Raw genomic sequence first — 22,512 nt, forward strand, 5'->3', positions numbered from 1 at the left:
TGTAGGGAATAAAGGGAACTTAATCGAGAAATTCTTTTGTAACAGCTTCTTTATGAGACATGTCTCTGCATATGGCTCTTATCCTATTATGAGCCTGCTATTGAATATTTGGCTACTTCAAGGACCCTTCCAAGACTGATTGATGTTGTTAAGAGTTCTACAAAAGAAAAGGTATAGCTGACTTGTTCGACAAGAAGTTCTTCTCATTTTTTCTTACAAACATATGTTGTTTAAGTTTCTTTTTTCTTGGAAATGACATTATTAGTTATAATTTTATGATGGCTGTTGACTTAAATTGTATTTTACTTTTTGTTTTATTTTTCCCCCTTGCCATGATGGCAACTAAAAACCCGATATATTCATAAGTTCATAACTTCATCTGTCATAGAAGTCTAATGTTACACAATTCTTTGCCAATTTTGTTAGGTTGTTAGAGTTGTTGTCTTGACACTTAAAAACTTGATGTCAAAAGGGACATTGGGTGCCCAGATGGTTGATCTTCAGCTGCCACAAGTTGTTCAGAGTTTGAAAGCACAAGCATGGAGTGATGAGGTGAAGAATTAATACCTGCTCAAATTTTCCAGCTGAAATTATACTTGTTGAAATGTCATAAAACTATAATAGGTGCCGTACAGAGTTCGATCACTGGAAGCATATTTTGATGTACATCTCGCCATTGTTGATTTATTTGCAATCAGAACTCATTTAGTTTTCGACTGTGATCATGTTTTGTGATATTTGCTCTCATCATTGTGTTAGCAGTTTAATAGAAAAAGGAAAATCAGGGTAACTGTCTTCTCAGAACTCATTGGAATGATTGGATCCCACAGCATATGTCTAATGACTTGAAAATGTGGTTGATAAAATTGGATTAGATAATAGTGATGCTTGTTACCTCAACACCATCTATTACCTTGCTTGTTTTTTCATAACCACGTATTTCCTGCTCTTGTTTTAATATGCATTTTCTGCACAAGCATATATAAACATTTATAAAACATTGTGTTAGTTACTTGAATACACATTTATAGTGATCTACCAATCACCTTTTTTCCTAATTTATGAAGAGCTCTTTGTATTTGTGCTTACTTTTTGCTCGAATTGGCACTATTTTGATTATTATAAAGCTCTACTTTGTTCTTCTCCCATTATGGAGACCTTACATTTCTAGAAGTTTATCTCTCTTCTAGCATCTGGTTGCATTTTCTCTTGAAAGTACCTATTTCATGTAGCTTTCCCGAATTTTATATTGATAAGAAGGTTTTCATAGGACTTGTTGGAGGCACTTAATTCCCTGGAAGAAGGGCTTAAGGACAACATCAAGAAACTAAGTTCTTTTGATAAGTACAAGCAAGAAGTTCTTCTCGGCAATCTGGATTGGTCCCCCATGCACAAAGATCCCATATTTTGGCGAGAAAATATAACAAACTTTGAAGAGCATGATTTCCAGGTATCTGTGCTTTTGGGCTTCAATTCATTTCTTATTTAAGTACACCTGAAATTTTTGGCTGTAAAAAAATAAAAAAGGCATACTTGTGATTCCGTACTATTTTTGTTATTTCACGGAGTATAAAAACTGGTACCTTTGGGGCTCAAAACGTGTTTCCCTTGTTAGAAATCGGAAACATAGAAATAAGATTACGCTCATATGAGTGTAGAAAACCCACTTATGTGTTGTTCCCTCTTGCTTATGGATTCCACCAGGCATTTATAAAATGAATGTTGCTTTGCCCAACAGTGATATAGGCATTTCTTTAGCAAGAACAGATGATTATGTATGTGGAGCAATTTGGGAATGCAAAAAAAAACCTGAAATGAATGATCATTATATTGTAAACTTATTGTGCGCTCTTTATCTTCTCACAAACATTCATCTACAATCTATTAAAACTATCTTCATCTGTTGCAGATTCTAAGGGTCCTATTAACAATTTTGGACACGTCCAATGATCCAAGGACTCTAGCTGTTGCTTGCTTTGACATTTCACAGTTCATCCAGTGCCATCCGGCTGGTCGGATCATTGTTACAGACCTTAAAGCCAAGGAACGAGTGATGAAACTAATGAATCATGAGAGTGCGGAGGTTACTAAAAATGCACTGCTCTGCATCCAACGGCTTTTCTTGGGTGCAAAGTATGCAAGCTTCTTGCAGGTATAGTTATATTTTGGTGGGGTGGCCTATTCCATGCACTTAATTACATGAGCTCTCATGCTGTCTCACAAATGAGATTGACTCTCCTATGTACAAGGCTTATTCATTGTTTTAATAATTTATTATTGTCTATTACTATTAAGATTTCGGTTTGAAGCCTTAGAAAAAGTTTGATATGAGAAATAAGTATCCTTGATATTCTGCTATTGAATAAATCAAGTTTTGTAACTTTATACTCGGTTGTGCTTTGCGGGCCTGTTGAATACAGATTTTAGAAATCAAAATTTCTCGTTAGCATGGATATATAATTTCTTGAAAAATGAGCTAATTAAATTTTGAACTATTTTCCAAAAAATAATGATTTGAAGGATGAGGAAATTATTGACATACTTTGCCAGAGCGTAGATAGACCTTTGACTTTGCTGTGTAGCGAAATATGCTAGCACATTGACAACATTATGGTTGATTTCGCTGCAACTTTGCTTTTGGTTGAGGAGCACGGAGGAGTGATATGGGAAAGGATATGACATACATTTCATTTGAGGCAGGGAGTTGTTTCATTTTTCAGCTGTAGATGATGAGAATTATCTATACTAAAATAACTCAAGCTGTGATCAGTGGGCATATTAATATTGTCTGACAAATCTAATCAGTGCTTTTCAAACATTTTTTTTTTGAAAAAATTACTTAAAAGAGTTTTTTATTTTGTACATTTTTGTATAGTTTAACATTTTGCTCTTGATCTCTCACTATATTTTATTGAGAGAGCATCTTTTATGTGAGAGATAGAGAGGAGTAAATGATGATAATTTGATTAAACCATGGATTGTTTATTGAGTCAGACTGCTACTTGAGAATTAGAGGGGAGAAGGGCACAAGATTTTGGGATGGAGATCAGGGTCAAGATGGAGTCAACTTTCTACTACTATAGGCTTATTGAGTTGGTGGTGTGTTTACTTTGTTAAGTACTAGAAATAAATTTAGCATGATGTAGAAATCTTAAATTTCGCTCCTTAAAAATCGTGCGGAGGTTTCAAATTATTTGGTGTTTAGGTTTGGTCTGTAGCCTATCTAGTTGTCGTGATCCCAAGTTAAAATTGGTAGCAAAGACAATTAGCCGTCCTAAGATGGATTTGGCACTAGTAGAATACTCAAGCAAATTACACTCTTAGCTGAAACGTTAAAAGTAAAATCCAGTATAGAATTTTTACTGCAATTCCATTCGTGTGCATGAATCGCATACCGACAAATATCCAATGTGTCAAGAAATATGAAAGTAACACAAGAAAAAAAAAGGTTAAAGCTATAGACAAAATCTCCAGCTGATTTTAATAATCCACAAACTATTTTACTAACAATACTGAATCTGATTGTCACTAATTACATATTTCCTTTTCTCTTCTTTCACGCCTTTCATCTGTTCACCACCTTTTGACAACAATGGTTTCTTCCTTCCTTCCATCTCACACTCTATTTTTTGCACTCATGTTCTTTTCTGCCACCCATATCCTACTTCAATTGCCACAAATCAATGGAACAAACTTCTCACACCCTTTGAATTCCCCTCCTTCCTGTCACACATATGCTGCATACCATGCTCACTCTCCAAATTTCTTAACCCTCACAAGCATATCCGATATATTTGACACCAGTCCTCTATCCATTGCAAGAGCAAGTAACATAAAAGATGAAAATAAAGAACTAATTCCAGGCCAACTTTTACTGGTACCTATAACTTGTGCTTGCAGTGGAAATGGAAACTACTCTTCTGCTAATATCTCACACTTCATCAAACAAGGTGAAAGTTACTACTATCTTTCAACCATTTCATTTCAGAATCTCACTAATTGGCAAACAGTAGAAGATTCAAACCCCAACCTGAATCCATATTTGTTGAAATTAGGCACCAAAATAGTCATCCCTTTGTTATGTAAATGCCCTTCAAACTATCAGTTTGAAAAAGGGATAGAATATGTGATTACTTATGTGTGGCAGCCTAATGACAATGTTACCCTTGTAGCTTCCAAGTTTGGTGCATTACCACATGACATAATCACTGCAAATGCAAACAACTTTGGTCAGAACTTCACTACTGCAACCAATCTTCCAGTTTTTATCCCAGTGACAAATTTACCAGTTATTTCTCAATCATACTACTATTCAAGTGAAAGAAAGAGAAGCAATCATTTTCCTATTATCATTGCCATTGGTATGAGTCTAGTATGCACTCTTTTGATTTCATTATCATTAATGGTTTGTGTTTATTGTTGGAGGAAGAGAAAGGCTTGTGAGAATAGGTGTGTGCCTTCTGTGGAGATAGCAAATAAGTTAATTTCTGAAATTTCAAACTATGTAAGTAAGCCAAAAGTGTATCAAGTTGATATAATTATGGAAGCTACCATGAACCTCAACGAACAGTGTAAGATAGGTGAATCAGTATACAAAGGTAAAATAGATGGTTTAGTTTTAGCTGTGAAAAATGTTAAGGAGAAGGTCACAGTCACAGAAGAATTGATGATTCTACAGAAAGTAAATCATACAAATCTGGTGAAACTAATAGGTGTCTCTTCAGGATATGATGGAAACCATTTCCTTGTATATGAATATGCTGAAAATGGGTCTCTTTATAATTGGTTGTTCTCTGAGTTTTCCACTTCTTCAAGCTCAGGAGTTTTCCTCACTTGGAGTCAGAGGTTAAGCATAGCGGTCGATGTTGCGATGGGTCTGCAATACATGCATGAACACACACAACCAAGGATAGTCCATAGGGACATCACATCAAGTAACATCCTTCTTAACTCAAACTTTAAGGCCAAGATAGCGAATTTTTCGGCTGCAAGAACTACAAAGGATCCTATGATAACAAAAGTTGATGTATTTGCTTATGGGGTGGTTCTGTTGGAATTACTGACAGGAAAGAAGTCGTTGTCATATAGTGAAAATGGTGAGGTGAATATGTCGTGGAAAGATATTAGGGAGATTTTTGATATAGAAGAGAAGAGAGATGAAAGGCTTAGAAGATGGATAGATCCTTTGTTAGGGAGGTTTTTTAATGTTGTTGAAGTTCTTAGCTTGGCCTCTATAGCAGTGAATTGCACTAAAGAACAACCTTTGTCAAGACCAACTATGGGAGAAGTTGTTCTTAGCCTTTCTCTTCTCACTCAACACTCTACTACCACATTAGAAAGATCATGGAATTTTGGATTAGATCTAGAGGATACTGGAATGGTTACTCCCATCACAGCTCGTTGATTAAGTGAATGTTTTTTTTCAACGGCTAAGGTTAGTAATTAGTATTGTTAATATTTTACGGAAGATTATGATCAACCCCACAACTTCTTTAAAACTCCACTCTTTAGCTCCCACACTCAAGCCATCAAGCGAACCTTATATCCCCTATTATTTAAGTGAATGTTGATTCAGTATCTCAAATTTAAATTAGGTGTTTGTTTGTGCCTTACTTAGTAGATTGCCATGTAAATACACATAAGTCTTACACTATTTTCTGTTAATGTTTTTCCATATTTGTGCTGGAGCACATACTGTTTACTAGTTTGCTTATATTATGATCAATAAGAGAAGTGGTGTACATATAAATTCAAGAAGAGTTAAACATATATATGTTTTTGAAAATAGATAAACTAAAAGTATGTGGCTTCATGTTCACCGCGTGTCTAGAGCTACCCAACGTGAAAGCAAACACATGTTAATCTTTGATACACTGTCTTTGTATAGAAAATAGTATGTGTGGACTCTCTTCGTTCACCTAGGACCAGTTAGATATTGGATGATATCACCCTATGAAATGTCACATTCCTTAACAACTAATTATTCAGATTATTAACAAAAATAAATACTTTTTAGATTATAAAAACATATTTTAAATTTATTAAATTGTCATTTTTAATGTCAAGCACTGAACTACCAACATTTAATGAGTACTAGCATTAAATGAATAAAAAATAAATAACTTTTTATTTATAATAGTTACAATATTTGAGGCGATTTTTTTACTTACAATAGTTAACAGAGGAAGTTTGAAATATGAAAACAATTTGGTAATGTTCCTATGAATTTTTATTTTTTTTAAGTATATTTCAGAAAAACTTATATTAGCGTAGTTAGATTTTTTAAAATCTCATGTCTTATTTATGTAACTTAAGTGAACAACTTTTTTATATAGTATTTTTTTAACCTACAATAAATTTTTAAAATTCATTTTATAATTGTCGTGCAAGTGAACTTAATATTATTATATGTCAAAATGATCATATCAATGATAAAAGATTGATGCATATATGACCCTGTGTGGTTGTGAAGAAATAAATTTAACTTTTTCCTTCCCTTGTTTTTTAGACAACCTTTTCCTTCCTTAAATACTATATTTTGTAAATATTGTTTCTGTTAAATATTTTTTTTTGAATAATTACATAATTCAAGACTAGTGATATAGTGGAATTAAATTAAGTTGGTAATATTAACCAGAACCATAACAATGGCACATTGATATACACTCTTTAAAATAAAATATAAACAAAATGAATTTATATTTTTTACAATAAAATATAAGTAAATATCAATAAATTCTCTATTATTAATTTATATTTTTTTACAATGAAGTACAAGTAAATATCAATAAATTCTCTATTATTTAATAATAGTATGAATATCTATAAATATTCTTCAATTCATTTAAATTTTATATTTTCAATAATTCAATTTATCTGTCCTATAAAGTAATATAAGCAAATAACATTTTTTAGTACAACAAGGGGCTTGAATCCTCAACCTATACAAGTCAGCCTACCAAAGTATATTTCAAGCCTAAGTTTAAGTGTATAATAATATTCATTACATTGTTCTCTATATATAATAGTGAAATTGTAACAGAATGGAAAACAATTTTCATCAATATTCATTTTTTTTAGTACAGGAATATTTAATATTTCAAAATTAATAAATTTGTGATTTATGAGATTGAGGAAGTTATTTCTCACAAATTTTAACTCAACATATTGAAGTTTTACTGCATTGTAAAATTCCCGAGGAGCTTGTCAATGATCTCACATATTTGGAATCAATAACTTCAAAATTTTGTTCAGGGTTATAATTGGGTTTTTTCACTTGTCCACCTTTTGTATCTATGAAGGATGCACCATTTTCAAAGGCGTCACCAACTGAATAAAATTCCCACGTATCTCCAATTCCATTACTACTTTTTCTCCATGTCACCTGCACACATTATATAATTAATCAATCAATTAATATAATATATTGAAACCATTTTATAAAAGACACAGTCATAAGAAATTGGTATATATATTGCATGAAATCATTACCTCCTTATTCTCCGTTGGTGCTATGAAAAGGTTTGATTGACTTTTAAGGCTTGGTTCCATGCTTCCACCAATTGCATATTGCGTCCATCCCATGTATAGATTGTTTGCAACATGCGCATATCCATGACGAATTCTATAACATTTTTAATTAATAATTAAGATAATCAATAACTTTGTCAGTAAATTGAAAGATGCATTTTTAGTTTATACCGACCTCTAACAAAAAAATGTGGTGTTTTGCTGTTATTTTTAAAATATGATTACAAATTAAATTAGTGTAATAATATGATAAGTTCTCATTGACAATGCATCTCTATTGAACTTGTTTTTTAACTACTGAATTTTGCAATTATTAATTACCTAGGCATGCGTTGGCGGCAATTAGGTCCAAAATAGTTGTATATAACAGTTACTTTCATGTTCTTGTCTCTCATGAATCCATCATCGTGTCCAAGAAACATAACCTTATTTTGCTCCCTAAACCAATTGTTGGAGATTGTCACATCAGTAGAACCCCGCGTAACATCAAGAAGACCGTCTTGACAATCATAAAGCGTATTATGATCAATCCAAATCTTTGAAGCAGAAACCAATCTAATTGCATCTCCATCCACTTGACCCAACGGAATTATCTTTCCATTAGGACCCATCACCATTCCGGGAACTTGAGGTCGACAATGATGAACCCTAATTCCATGGATGATTATGTTTGTTGCCTAATAACAAACAATAAACATATCATTCTAAGTTAAAAAGTGAAAGATATGTGCATGAATAATAAAGGAAGAAATTTAAAAATTATAATAATAATTATAAAATCTAGTATGATAAAAGAATATTATTATCTAAAATTAGATAAAATAATAATAATGTGTCTCTAATTTTATTGTTAGTTGTTAGAGACGATAAAAAATTGTCTCTATTTTATTGTTAGAAACGATAAAACAAATATAAATTGCATATGTTTCATCTCTAATTTTCATCTCAAATTCAATTATTTTTTAGTAGTATCAAGTTTGTTATTAATTACTACCTTATAGATCATCAAACATGCATTATTAGCGATGTGGACATCAACGCCTCGACCGTCAATGGTAGTGAAACTACTAATGAGAAGGGGTCTCTCAAGCCTAATGTTCATGTTCCTTTGGAATGTGATCCAAACTTTGCCTTGAATGTTAGAAGCTCCATATCTCAAAGTTCCAGGTTGTAGGTTTAAAGGGTTGTCACTAGAATCAATAACTTTATAATGAACGAGGTCTTTACCTATGTTGTTTGTCATTTTTCCTACATAGCCAATTGAGCACTTAGCAAGTTGTTGTCGATGTTTCCTCCATTCAGGATTAAATCTCCAACATTTATCAATCACATTCATTTCCATACCTTCTATTTGAGATTGTTTAGCAGAACTAACATTTGTAGTGAAAAATGTTACCATCACAACAACTAATACAAAGCTCCAAAATGAGTAATTGATTATTTGATGACCAGTCATGATTCAATTTATATACTTGTTTCTGAATTAATTCAAAGATAATACAAATTGAGCTATGGAGAAGAGAGGGATAGTATATAAGAAGGATTTTACTTAGTTTTTATATTGAAGAATAATAGTGTGAACTTATGATTATATAGATTAAAGTTGTTATTGAGATTGTATGGGGCTTAGAAAGTTGTTCAAAGTTGTTGTGTCAAGCTAAGGCCAAAGGACCCTCTAACTTGTTTAAGAGAGAAACTATGAATAGAAAGAAGACGGTTACATTTGTTTAAAATCCTAAGTTTTAAAAAAATTATATTGTAACAGATTTATTATCGAACAATTAACGAAATTTGAACAATAATCAGAGAACATAATTGGAGTGATAAATACAAATGAGTTAGGCAAACTAAATATTGCCTACCAATCTTATATTGTTATTAGGGGTGTTCACCTCTAAATCAATCCAAAAAATAATTGCAAATTGATCCAAAATAAATAAAAAATCTCACAAAATGGAATACTTTTAAATATTTTTAGGTGTCCTTTTCTGAAAACCGTACATATCGGATTTCAGATTATTTTTCTAAATCTGAACTAAACCGCAATCATAAAATTTAATACATATTTATTTTTTATCAGTATGATATATTGCATTTATATATTATTTGTCGGTTTTTAAATTTTTTTTAATAATTTTTATTAGTTTAATTCAATCTATTTTGTTGTTATTTCATATATTTTGAAATAAACATCACAATAAACCTAATTTCTTAATAAGGGATAAGAGAAATAGTTCAATCTAAAACCAAATAGAGACATAATATATTCTAAATTTGGTCATTGTTCTATATAAACTAAATTCTATTTTTTAAGTATATTTAAAATAAATTTATATTAACATAAAAGTCTCATGTCTTGTCTGTGTAACTTAAATGAACAACTTCTATATAATGTTCTTTTAACTTACAATAATTTTGTGATTGTTAGACAAGTGAGCTTAATCCTATATGTAAAAATGATCATATCAAATACAAAAGATCGGTGCATATATGACCCTACAACATTGTGAGGGAATAAATTTAACTTTTCCCTTACTTTTGTAAAGACTAGATATTGTAATTTTGTTGTTGTTGCTAAATTAGTTTTATTACATAATTCAAGAGGAATGCTATATAATGGAATAAAACTAAGTTGATAACAATAACTAGAACCATAACAACCATGCATGCATTGTTATACTCTCTGCATAACGAAATACAAACAAAATTTATTTATATTATTTTACAATGAAATATAAAAAAATATCCTTAACTTATTTACTTTTTAATAATAGTATTTATAAAATATTATTCATTTAATTTAAGTTTTTAACTTTTTAAGTATTCAATTTTTTTTGGTATGATACAATTTATTGATTATAGAAAGTAATTTAAGAAATTGAATTAATTTTTTATTAAGACTGCATAAAACAAAGGCGATCGACTATTTTTCTTAATACACATAATTTGATCAATTTTGATTTATAATTTATTTCAGATGAAATATAATGTAGTAACCATTAATATTTTTTTTTTTAGTACAATAAGGGGTTTACCAACCTATACTAGTTTGCCTCCCAAAAGTATATTCCAAACTTAAGTATATAATAATACCCATTGCAAACTATATTCCATGAATATTTGTTAATTTGAATCCCATACTCCAGTCTCCAACTGGTAAAATCTATTTGTAATATATTTTTTTTGAATGTTTATTCTTCATGAATTTTAATTCAATATATTGAGATTTTACACTACTACAACATTTTCGATGAACTTATCAATTATCTTACGTATTTGATATTAACAATTTCAAAATTCTGCTCAGAGTTATAAACAGGTGTTTTTACTTGTCCACTTTTTATTTCTTTAAATGATATCCTATTTCCAAAAGCATCTCCAAACTGAAAAAAATTTCCACGTATCAACAATTTTATTATTACTTTTTCTCAACAATTTTATTATTACTTTTTCTCATGTCGCCTGCACACATTATATAATCAATCAATTAATATAGCATATTGAAACCATTTTATAAAGGACATGATCATAAGAGTTTGGTGTTTTGCATAAATTAATTACCTTTTTATTCCCCGTCGATGGTGCTATGAAGAGGTTTGATTGTCTTTTAAGGCTTGGTTCCTTGGTTCCACTTATTGCATATTGCACCCATCTCATGTATATATTGTTCGCAACACGTGCATATCCATGACGAAATCTGTAATTTTTTTAATTAGTTAATAAAAATTGTAATTAATAATTCGACTAATTATATCTTTTTAATATAAAAGAAACGTAATATAGGTGTAATTTAGTTTTATACTAACATCTATTAAAAAAATTCAGTATTTTATAGTTATTTTTAAAAGGTTATAAAATATGTAATTTGTAGCAATATGATGCATTTTAGTTAGACTTCAACTATGCATTTCCACTTAACTCGTTAGAAGTGTTGACAATTATTAATTACCTAGGCGTGTGTTGGTGGCTATTAGGTCCAAAGTAATTATATACCACAATGGCTTTCATGTTTTTATCTCTCACAAATCTATCATTATGTCCAAAAAGTATAACCTTATTTTGCTCCCTAAACCAATTGTTGGAGATTGTCACCTTATTAGAACCTTATGTAACATGAGAAGATCATCTTGACAATTAAAAAGTGTGTTATAATCTATCCAAATATTTGTAGCAGAAATCAATCTAATTGCATCTCCATCTACTTGATCCAATGATATTATCTTTCCATTGGGACCCATCACCGTTCCGGGAGGTTGACGTCGATAATGATGAATCCAAATTTTGTGGATGATTATGTTTGTTGCCTAATAACAAATAATAAACATGTCATTTTAAGTTAAGAAATGGAAGATATGTGCACAAATAATAAAAGAAGAAATTTAAAAATTATAATGTGTAAACTCTTGTATGATAAAAAAATTATGGACAAAAAGATACTTATTTTTCCTCTTTTTATTATTCGTTACTATAGACAATAAAAATTTGTTTTTATTTCATTTTTTTTATCACTTTTTTCTTAACATATTATTAGAAACGATAAACCTGATATAAATTGCATTTGTTTCATCTCCAATTTTCATCTCAAATTCAATTTTTTTTTATAATATCATGTTTGTTTAAATTATTACCTTATAAATCATCGAACATGCATTATCAGTGATGTGGACGATACACCTCGACCATCAACAATGGCGAAACTACTAATGCGAAAGGGTCTCTCAAGTCTAATGATAATGTCCTTTTGAAATATGATCCAAACTTTTCCATGAATGCAAAAAGCTCCATATTTCAAGGTGTCCGGTCTTGGATTTAAGAGGTGGTCACTAGGATCCATAACTTTATAATGCATAAAGGATTTAGCTGCGTTGTTTGTCTTTCTACATAGCCAACTGAACACGCGACAAGCTATTGTCGATGTTTCCTACATTCATAATTAAATTTCCAACATTGATCAATCACATTCATTTTCATACCTTCTATTTTAGATTGCTTGGCATAACTAACATTTTTAGTGATAACATTACCATCACAATAACTAAAATAAAGCACCAAAAGGAGGAATTTATTGTTTGATGAGCAGCCATGGTTCAATTAATATACTTGTTTATGAACTAATTTAAATACAAATTGAGTTATTGAGAAGAGAGAGGTAGTATGGAATAAGGGTTTTGCTTAGTTTTTATATTGAAGAATAATAGTGTGAGATTGTGATTATTTAAATCAAAATGGTTAGTAATTCCTAGGGGTTTGGAAGTTTGTTCAAATTGTTGGATCAAGTTAAGGTCAAGGGACTAACTCATTTAAGATGGAAACAATGAATAGAAAAAAGACAGTGAAGTTTGTTTAAGAAAAAAAAAACTAGACAACATATATGGGAGCCATAAATACATATGGATTAGGCAAACTAAATGGTGCCTATCAATATTATTATCGTTATTGTATTTATTAATATATGGTGACTAATTAAATAGATGATTTGTCATTGTTTGAGTATATCATTAACAATTAGCAATTTACGGTATATGATTATTTAAAATTAGATAATTAAGGAATAAATTTGTAAATCGAAAGTATTACTAGCATAGATAATAAAATGGCCATGACCTCTCTCTCACTCAAATACTCTCTTTAGTCTTCCATTCTTCAAAGAAATCGATCCTCGGTGACACTAGGAAAAAACAATTCTAATAGTAAACATACACAAGACTGAGGAAAGCGATAACAATAATAAGATAGAAGAAATGATAAAGGAACAATCTAACACAATTTTTTTTAAGGAGATTAGAGTGTGGAAACAAGGAAAACAACCAGATTTCTCCTATATTTTAAAATTTTAAATTTATTTTTTCTCTAAATAAGAAAGAAATTGTAAATTACAATAATTATAAGTGCAAAATTTGAAAAATCAAGAATCAAATGATTTTTTTTAAGAAGCACCAAGAATCAAATGTTAACAAAGAAAGAAACAAAAATATAAAAAAAATAAGAATGATTGAGGTTTCACATTCAAATTTTTATAGAGAAGATAATGATAAAACTTGTGAAATGAAGATCTCAAGAAACTCGATTTCTTGATAAAGATAAAACAAAAATAATTCAATCTAAAATCAAAAAGAGACATGCTCTAAAATACACAAATGCATTTTTTTCCATTAAAATTCAAGCTTATTCATTGGGGTCGTAATATAGGAGGATGGAATTAGCTTGCAAATTGTTTATCGAAAGAAAATTACAATTAATTAGCATTGCTACTAGTAACAAAGTGTATCTCATTCTTCAATGTTTTTGTCTCCTTTTAATTTTATTGTCTCTCTTATTAATGACATAGAGGTCACAAAATCACAAAAGAGAGTACGGTGATGATTGCTTCTACATTAAATAAGTGTTCTTTCACGTTATAATAGCTCTCTTGGACGTCTTCTTGCTCCATGCATCGTCGGCTCAATTTAAGTACAAACAAACAAAAAGTAAGTTGTGAAGACACATATATGCACTCCATACTCGTTTAATTTGTTTGGGGTATGGAGAGCAACAATATGTCCAAATGCTTTAAGACCATAAGAGACTTTGACACCACATCTCAATCCAAAGCTTTAAGGCATTATGTATATAGATCACTACTCTTATATATCCAACATTTAATTTATTCTTAATCAATGAGATTTAACCACTCACACTTGAATCCAACAATCTCTCCCTCAATTGTGTGTCTCACACATCCTATATATTTGCACCACCTTACCAACAAAACTTTCCTCCTAATTGCATCGCTAGGAAGACTTTCGATGCAAAGATCCAATATCAAGATCCATTCTTGCTACTCCGCCAAGGAGAACTTAGTTCTGATACCACTTGTTGGAGGGTCTGGGGTACGGGAAACAACAATGAGCTAAATGCTTAAGGACCATAAGAGACTTCAACACCACATCTTAACTCAAAACCTTAAGATATTAGGTATATGGATCACCACTCTTGTATATCCAATATTTAACTTATTCTTAGTCAATATGAAACTTAATCACTCACACTTAAACTCAACATTTAAGGCATCTGATAATGATTGCTTCTCCACCAAATAAGTGTTCTTTCATTATTTTATTTCTCTGGACGCTCTCTTGTTCCATGCATCATCGACTCACTTTAATACAGACAAGCACACACAAAACAAGTTGTGAAGACACATATATGCATTCCACATCCCATGCTTCATTTTTCGGAACCACTTATGTAGAGTTTGTTATGAGAAAAACGAATGAGGTTGCTCAAACTCTTACAAATGTGACTATATTCAACCCTTATTTTTATATTTGGGTAGAAATATCTTATTATATTGAGCATATTATTATCAATGAAATGCAATAAACACAATTTATTCAAAAAAAATAAAATCACATGCTTCATATTGAGATTACCACTTTTTAAAGGCAGATGAAACAAACACTTAAACCTAGCTGTTGGACATAATTGAATTGAAGTTATACAATCATATATAATTTTCTTACAACTTAAAACAAAAAACCAAAATAAAGCAATTCGGCAGTATTTTTTGCCCTCAAACCTCTTTTTTTATTCTTCAAATAAAAACAAAGAATTATAAAATTCATTCGTTTAATTTTGAATTTTAAAGAAAAATTGTTTTAAAATTAAGTAAAAAAACAACTTAGCCTTATTTTACCCAAAAAAGTTTTTGTTTTGAAATTGATTTTCATTAATTTTAAAACTAAAAAAATAAGTTTTATAATTCTTGTTTTTGTTTTAATCTTAACATGATATCGTCAATGACATAAGTACCACTCCAAAAACTATCGATTACCATCTCCGACCACCATCACCATCACCATCACCGACCACCAATCTTCGACCATCGCCGCCGACCACTTCCATCTTCAACAACAACTTCCAACAACACTAGCCACACTTCTCACAACCACTGCCACCATCTCTGACCATCGTCAGCACCACCAACCATCTCCATTTAACCACTCATTCACCTCTAACCACCACCAACACCGTTGACCATCTACCTCTGATAACCACCATCACCATTTCCAACCACCGGTCATCCACCTCTGACCACCACCACCAACGCTGATCACCATCTCCAATATCCATTACCACTACCAATTAACCACACACCTCCAACCACCATCTTCCACCACTACAATTAGTGTTAGTCATGCTCCGACCATCGCCTCCAACTATCAATTGTCTATTTTGACCATTGCAGTTGTTGGAATCAAGTTGGGTTTCCTCTTGTATTTTGATGTTAACAAATGTATTTTATGAGAACAATTTGTCTGAACTAATGGTTTCATTAAGTGTGCAGGAATTAAAACAACAAATCTGAAGAAGATACCATAAGCAAGAAATAAGAAGAAAAATACCAGAGGAAACGACCAGAGAAAGTAAAAAGTTTAGTGGAAAAGAAATCAAATCAGTCAACGAAATCCTCATGATCGAAAAAATGCACATTTTGAAAAAGTACACGCACTTGCCACTAATAGAGTGCTTCTGCCAACTCAACATATTTATGGTAGTTCAGCGTGTCTCTAAAGAATTTTGTGCCTATGAAGATTCAACATGTCTCTGGAGTTTTCATGCCTCAAATGAACAGTAACTATAGCATGCCTTTGATAAACAATAGTTTTACATGCTTTTGATGAACATTGTTTCTACATGCATCTGATGAAAAATATGTATGCATGCCTCTAATGAACAGAATTTTCATATACCTCTGATGAATTCTAATTTCTGCATGACTTGGAAATTCGAGGCTACTATTCAAGCCTGTCTTTGAAGCTCATTTTCTGCTAGCTCTAATTATTGCAACATTTTCTAGAATGTTACTTTAGATAAGCAGCCTCTAAAGTTGCATTGACTATGATAATGCAACAAAGGTGAAGTTTCCCATGCCACTAATTTTAAGTCACGCAGTTCTGCAGCTAACAAAATTATTCAAGCAACACAACATTTGACTCCAACAATCAAGTCAATGATACTAATGGAGAAAAGTCAACAATTGTGATGGTAGGTCAAAGGCTCTAATAGATTGAGCAACATACTGAATTGAACTTTGTCGTATCCTTACTTCTAAAGGCCCAAGAAGAAACCAATAATTATTCCCGCCGAAATCAAATCAAGCGTGTGAAGGAAGACTCAAGTGAATCAATATGCAAACTTAATTTGAACAAATACGCACAATATCTTTCTAGAAGAATTGGTCAGATCAAATTCAAAAATAAAGAATTGGCTTACTATCATATTATCAAAACATATATGTCATAATTATATTTAGAAGAAATATTTGTTGACCAAGTTGGAATGAAGATACGATTCATAATTCACAAGGGACTAAACTGAAGCCCTAATTTTAACTACAAATAGATACTTAATGCTAAAGAAGAATTCAACAAACCAACAAGCTCAGATATCCTAAAAATCAAAGTTATTCAGAAAAACCTTAAGAGCTCAACTTTTCTAAGCATTTAGAGTTGAAGGTTTTAAGTTCTAGCAAAACACTCCTTCAAAGTAAAATATTCTAAGTGTGTAATGTGGGAAAATCATTGTATTAAATCTTCTTAGAAGAAGCAAAATCAAACTAGTTTTAAACTCTTAGTAACCCAGCCCAATAGTGGCTTTAGTGTGCCTCAAGCAATTTGTGAATCTCATATTGTGTTGAGAAGAATTGACTTGTAGGAACAAATGGGTAGTTTGCATTTAACAATTTGTAGGTTTCAGGTTGTGTAGAGAAGATTTGACTTGTAGGGGCAAGGTGTGACTTGCCTTAAAAAGTCTGCAGGTTCAGGTTGTTTTGAGAAGATCGACATTTTGAATTAGTGGATAAATATGTATGTGTAATGGGAATTGACATAGCTACCAAATTGGTGGTGAATCAGGATAAAATCCTATGTGTTGTTTTTGCATCTGCATTATTTGTTTTATTATTGCCTCTAATTAATTAAAACTATTTAAGTCATTAAATCAATATTAGAATTGAGAAAATAGTTTTAATTTAAACAAACACAATTCAATCCTACATCTCGGGTTTGCGCATCTTCAACAATTGCATTCAACGATTGATCACTACTACGATAGTCATTTTTTATAACTACTACTTTCAACGAGTATTATTAAAATAATTATAATTTTATAATTTTGGAATTATTTTAAAATAATTAAAAAATTTATTTAAAATTATTTTTATGTAGCAATATTTTTTTATATATAGTGAACTTGTAATAAAAATAATTAAATTTAAATAAAATAAAAACTGAAATTCAATTGAGAATTAAAATTCAAAATGAAAAACAAAAGCTAAAATTTAAAACTCAAAACTGATTTCAGTTTTTAAAAAATTTATGAACTGAAAACAGAAACCACCTCGAAGGAGCCATAGTTTGTTCGAGTTTGGATGCCACCAATGTCCAATTTCTTAATTATTTGCAATAGTTAAATTAAATCTTACCCGTTCAATTGATCCATTTGTAATTACTTTATCAATTTCCATGACAATTAAAAGCTAATGAACTAAATCCGCCATGGCATGTTACGTTCATTGCTTTTCCAAATAGTTTTTATCGCTTTAAGGGTACACAAGTACAACATATGGCATTATTGGAAAGATCCATTCCAACTTACCAAACAGTACTGCTAGCTTCTAAATTATGCTCGAGCCTAAAATTAAGAGCAATATTTTCTTGCAAGAACCATAAGATTTTCCTAATTTTTTGGCATCAATTTAACTCTTGCCTTGATTTGATCTAGGCCACCAAATACTTCTAATGGAATTCAAATCTCAATGCGCTCACAATATTTTCTTTTCAAGTGTATATTGATGAAATTAACACAACATGTACGAATCTCAATATATAATTCTTTCTTTATTATAAAACTAACAAACTCACTCACCACCATATATATTTACACATTTTAATTGTATAAGCTCTAAAGTCTCTAAAGCAAACATATATCCATGCAATTCCAAATCTCATTTGGAACGATGGAAAAAAATTAACATTAATTAAGCCATCATTTGGTGAAACTCATTGAAATCAAGAACACCATTATGATCTATATCAAATGCATCAATCATAACTACACACTCTTCATAGGACCTATCATCTCCAAGACGGTGCAACATCCTTTGCAACCCTTTTGGAGTAATACATCCACACCCTTCTTTTTCATCCCACACAAACATTTCAAAAGCCTTTCTTAGATCTTGATCATCCCTTCCTTCTCCTTTCATCAACTTATTAAAATCATTGAAATCCAACAAGTTATCGCCATCGCCATCGAGGTAATCGATTACTTTTTCGGCTTCCTCATGAGACATGTGCTCTCCAATTGATCCAAAATATGACCTAAGTTCATAGGCTGAAATTTTTCCATCTCCATCTCCATCAAAGTAACGGAAAACATCTCTTAATCCTTGATCATTTTCATTATTGTTGTTAATTTTTGGTGTTGTACATGATGAAATTGGAGATTTTGGAGAGCATAGTGATGATGAGTTGGAAGATCTTGATCTTCCACGATTAAAAAACTTTAGACCTTTGTTAGAGAACCACTTGGTAGCCATATAATAACAAGTACGAAATTTTGAGAAATTGACTAATTTTCCTCTCTTAATACATATAAAAAGAAGTAGTATATATATTATGTGAAAGGATTGAGATATATATAAGGAAAATAAGAATAGTTTTTGAGGGAGTTGCTATGCAATTGCTTGGGAAGCATATATAACTAAGTTAAGTCGATCAATAATTATAACGTAACCTTTCTGATGAGAAGGAAATTGCATGGTAGTTTCCTAGGGGGTCCCAAGAAATTGATGGAACTATATTAGGGTCATGGTAATAATTATTATCAGGTGGTTTAATTTTTGAAACTTTTACATTTTTTTAAGAAGAAAACTTTTTCACTTATAAATATACATGCGATAAATAATTTGTGTCCATTCTAAATTAACATTTTATATTAAGATTTTTTTTTCTTGTAAAAAATATTAATTTAATTTTGTTTGTTTGTTAAGCATAGGGGTGAAAAATATGTTAGACCGACTGATAAAAATTTATGTAGGGATGTCAACACAACTCACACCTGCGGATATCCACCCAAACTCGTTCTGATTTGATCGGGAAAATTCGTTTTCATTCGATGCAGGTGTGAATGCGGATTTCCCACGATATTAAAACTCGAGGACCGGTTTGAGGTGTTGATCTATACACCATACACCCGAACTCGTCTCGTTAGTATTATTATTGTCATATTTAAATTTTATATACATATATATATATTTAATATATTTAATATTTTTTTAATATTAAAAACTATAATCATCTCTCTATAAAAAATATAATTTTAATATTTTATTTTATTTTATTATCGTATAATAGTAATTATTTTTCTATATTAATTATAATAAATATAAATTTATTATTTAATATATATAAATGGGTGCGCGTGCACGTAAGGAAATCCGAACTCCGTTATAGATGGGGATGAGGATTTAAATTGCACATAAAAACGAATGCGGGTGTGGGTTTTCTCTGATTTCTCGGAAGTAGCGATGGGGGAGGCAAAATTTGTCTCCGTCCCACCCTATTGCCAAGCCTAGGTCTATGGTCTAACCTACCTTGACAAGCTTAGGCCAGGTCAAATATTTTTGTAAAAGTTAGGTCAAGATTTTTAAAAGTCTATTTAGTTAAAAAAACATGTCATTAAAAAAGTCTTTTAGCATATCAGATTAGATCAATTTAATTAAATATAAATAATTTTATTATTATTTTTCTTGAAAGGAATTATTGTTACAAAATTCAAATGAAAAACAATATAATATAACTAAATGCTTTAAAAGATTATCTTATATATCAAAATATAACTTAAATACATTGACACATGGTTTTAAACAAACTATCATAGCTTATTAGACTTTGAAAAATGTTCCACTTTAGCCTTTGAGAGGTAACAAGCCAAAATTAGGCCTACTATTTTCAATAAATGACATACTTAGGTCTTGCAAATCCTAGGTTTGGTTGGACACATAAGCTAGCTTATAAGCTACAAAACCTATTTGGTAATACTCATTTTACTATAAACTTATAATTTATAATGATTTTTGATAAACTATCTCAAATAACTTTTCATCTTATCGTATTTTTGCCAACTTTACCCTTATATTTTATATAAAATCCTTTTTTATCTATTATAACTTATTATGATTTAAATTAAATAAACTAGCTATATTTTTAATAGTTTAAAATAAATAAATTAGCTAAATAAGAAAGATCATATTAATCAATTTTAAAATACTAACTTTAAAAAAAATTAAACACTAATTGATATAAAATTTATTATTAATTAAGAATGTTATTTCATGTCATTTTCTATTTTTAAGCTAATTAAACTACTAATTTTATCACACACTTGGATTAGTTTATTAGATATTAGTTAGACAGTTACTCGCTAACTTAAATTTACCTTTAGAGGTTGGAATAGGCTAGGGTGTCTGACTGGAATCTATTATTTAGTCTATTAAAAATCTAGTTCAGTCTGACCTATTGAGTAAAAAGTTAAACTCGAGCTTTAAAAAATTTATTTATTTAAATAGGTTAAACTTGGGCTCTTTAAAGAGTCTATTAGGCCTAAAAGACGACTCGTATATATGTAATTAAAATATAATATTTATTTATATATATATAGGGATAATAAAATAAAAGACTCGTCATATTTGTTTATTAAAATAAGACTCTTTATATTTCTATAATAAAATACTCTTTATTAGAATTTTGAGTACTAATTTTTTACTCTCACTCCATACCTATTTTCTTTCCCAAAACTATTGTGCTATAAATTCAATATTTGTATTTTATTATTTTATTTTGTTAATAATTGTTGTTCATATATACATCAAGTTTGTTGCAAAAAGTGAAAGAAAATAAATAGATATTATGGTTGTACAAGTTCAAGAAAATTCACATATTTTATTGGTATATTAACCTTTTTATAGATAGGCAAAATATTTTTTTATAAGCCTTAATACAAAATAGGCTTACACCAATGCTTAAAATGAAACATTTGACAAGTAATAGTTGGGACTCAAATTTTAACTTTTTTAAGTAGATTTGACCTATTTAAGCAAATAGAATTGAAATATGATGTTATGTAAAATCAAATTCTTAAAATGTCATGTTAAATATAAAAAAAATACTTAATTTCATTAATATTTTAACTTGTTAATCTATTAAAATATATGTCTAAATACTTATTTAAAATGTTAATATGAACTAGATTTTTAAATAAGATAAAAGGTCATACCAGACTTTCATAAATGTCAGATTCAAACTTAAAAAAAACATATAATAGGTCATAGACTAGACTTAAATTTTAATTTTTTTTAACAGATCGGACTCAAATCTTGTAAAGTCTAACTCGATCTATTTTTATTCTTAATTATTAGCTAACTTTTACCAAATAGAACTATAAAGTAGACACTAATTACTTATATAAACATCTATCATTTAAAAGTAAGAGAGCTAATTTTAACACACTATGTTTTTAAAAATAATATATTTGTACGGAAGTATACATTTAAAAGATAAAATAACTGTACTTTTTATTAAAAGTATATATTTAATGGCAAATTTTATTTTATTTTTGGATTGTGTATTTTCGAAGTATTTTAAGAAGAAAATTGATGTGTTGATAAAATTATTAATTTAGGATTTTACGTTTGACAATAATTATTGGTAGAAGACTTTCGCTTCTACTATTTCAGATGTTATCATTTTTCAATAGAAATATGACTGATCTTTTTAAATATGATTTTGTTGATTTTTAAAGATGTTTAATGTACTATAATTTTTAATAAGGTTTTTAATGAAACAGTAGTTTGTATTTATTTGAATTTTTTTCTTGAATTTTAGTATAATCCTCCGAGTATTGTAATTTTTTTTCCTTTTTCATTTTTAATAGTAATTT

General features: G+C 29.9%; 4 protein-coding genes and 1 pseudogene across 4 annotated transcripts in view; 2 read left to right on the forward strand and 3 right to left on the reverse strand.

Annotated features, from left to right (window-relative positions):
- LOC101505826 (V-type proton ATPase subunit H) overlaps positions 1-2,385 on the forward strand; it is a 6,647-nt gene extending 4,262 nt beyond the window's left edge. The window contains exons 9-12 of the mRNA XM_073363419.1: positions 46-171; positions 427-552; positions 1,271-1,450; positions 1,910-2,385. Coding sequence (XP_073219520.1) covers positions 46-171; positions 427-552; positions 1,271-1,450; positions 1,910-2,158 — 681 coding nt within the window. The 3' untranslated portion in view covers positions 2,159-2,385. The remainder of the gene's footprint in view (positions 1-45; positions 172-426; positions 553-1,270; positions 1,451-1,909) is intronic.
- A 1,062-nt stretch (positions 2,386-3,447) lies between these two features.
- On the forward strand, positions 3,448-5,548 carry LOC101506677 (serine/threonine receptor-like kinase NFP). Its single transcript, XM_004509176.4, has one exon. It carries the CDS (start codon positions 3,593-3,595, stop codon positions 5,402-5,404), a length of 1,812 nt encoding a protein of 603 aa, XP_004509233.1. The 5' UTR covers positions 3,448-3,592; the 3' UTR covers positions 5,405-5,548.
- Positions 5,549-7,159: 1,611 nt separating this feature from the next.
- LOC101506356 (pectate lyase 1-like) lies at positions 7,160-8,986 on the reverse strand. Its single transcript, XM_004509175.1, has 4 exons — positions 8,525-8,986; positions 7,852-8,207; positions 7,492-7,624; positions 7,160-7,384 (listed from the first exon to the last, which is right to left on the reverse strand). Exons 1-4 carry the CDS (start codon positions 8,984-8,986, stop codon positions 7,160-7,162), a joined length of 1,176 nt encoding a protein of 391 aa, XP_004509232.1.
- A 1,780-nt stretch (positions 8,987-10,766) lies between these two features.
- On the reverse strand, positions 10,767-12,614 carry LOC101507010 (probable pectate lyase 16; annotated as a pseudogene).
- Positions 12,615-18,383: 5,769 nt separating this feature from the next.
- Positions 18,384-19,243, reverse strand: LOC101507335 (probable calcium-binding protein CML41). The gene has a single exon (XM_004509177.4). It carries the CDS (start codon positions 19,109-19,111, stop codon positions 18,551-18,553), a length of 561 nt encoding a protein of 186 aa, XP_004509234.1. The 5' UTR covers positions 19,112-19,243; the 3' UTR covers positions 18,384-18,550.
- Between the last annotated feature and the right edge of the window lie 3,269 nt (positions 19,244-22,512).

This window comes from Cicer arietinum, chromosome 7, assembly GCF_000331145.2.
Source record: "Cicer arietinum cultivar CDC Frontier isolate Library 1 chromosome 7, Cicar.CDCFrontier_v2.0, whole genome shotgun sequence".
NCBI classification, from domain to species: Eukaryota; Viridiplantae; Streptophyta; class Magnoliopsida; order Fabales; family Fabaceae; genus Cicer; species Cicer arietinum.

Bases quoted from the DNA above. Each gene is read 5' to 3' on its own strand.
- LOC101506677 (XM_004509176.4), top strand. From the start codon at position 3,593: ATGGTTTCTTCCTTCCTTCCATCTCACACTCTATTTTTTGCACTCATG.
- LOC101506356 (XM_004509175.1), bottom strand. From the start codon at position 8,986: ATGACTGGTCATCAAATAATCAATTACTCATTTTGGAGCTTTGTATTA. The intron at 8,208-8,524 runs GTAGTAATTAAT...GTTTGTTATTAG, and splicing joins CATGTTTGATGATCTATAAG to GCAACAAACATAATCATCCA. The intron at 7,625-7,851 runs GTAATTAATAAT...AAAATGTTATAG, and splicing joins TGCCGCCAACGCATGCCTAG to AATTCGTCATGGATATGCGC.
- LOC101507335 (XM_004509177.4), bottom strand. From the start codon at position 19,111: ATGGCTACCAAGTGGTTCTCTAACAAAGGTCTAAAGTTTTTTAATCGT.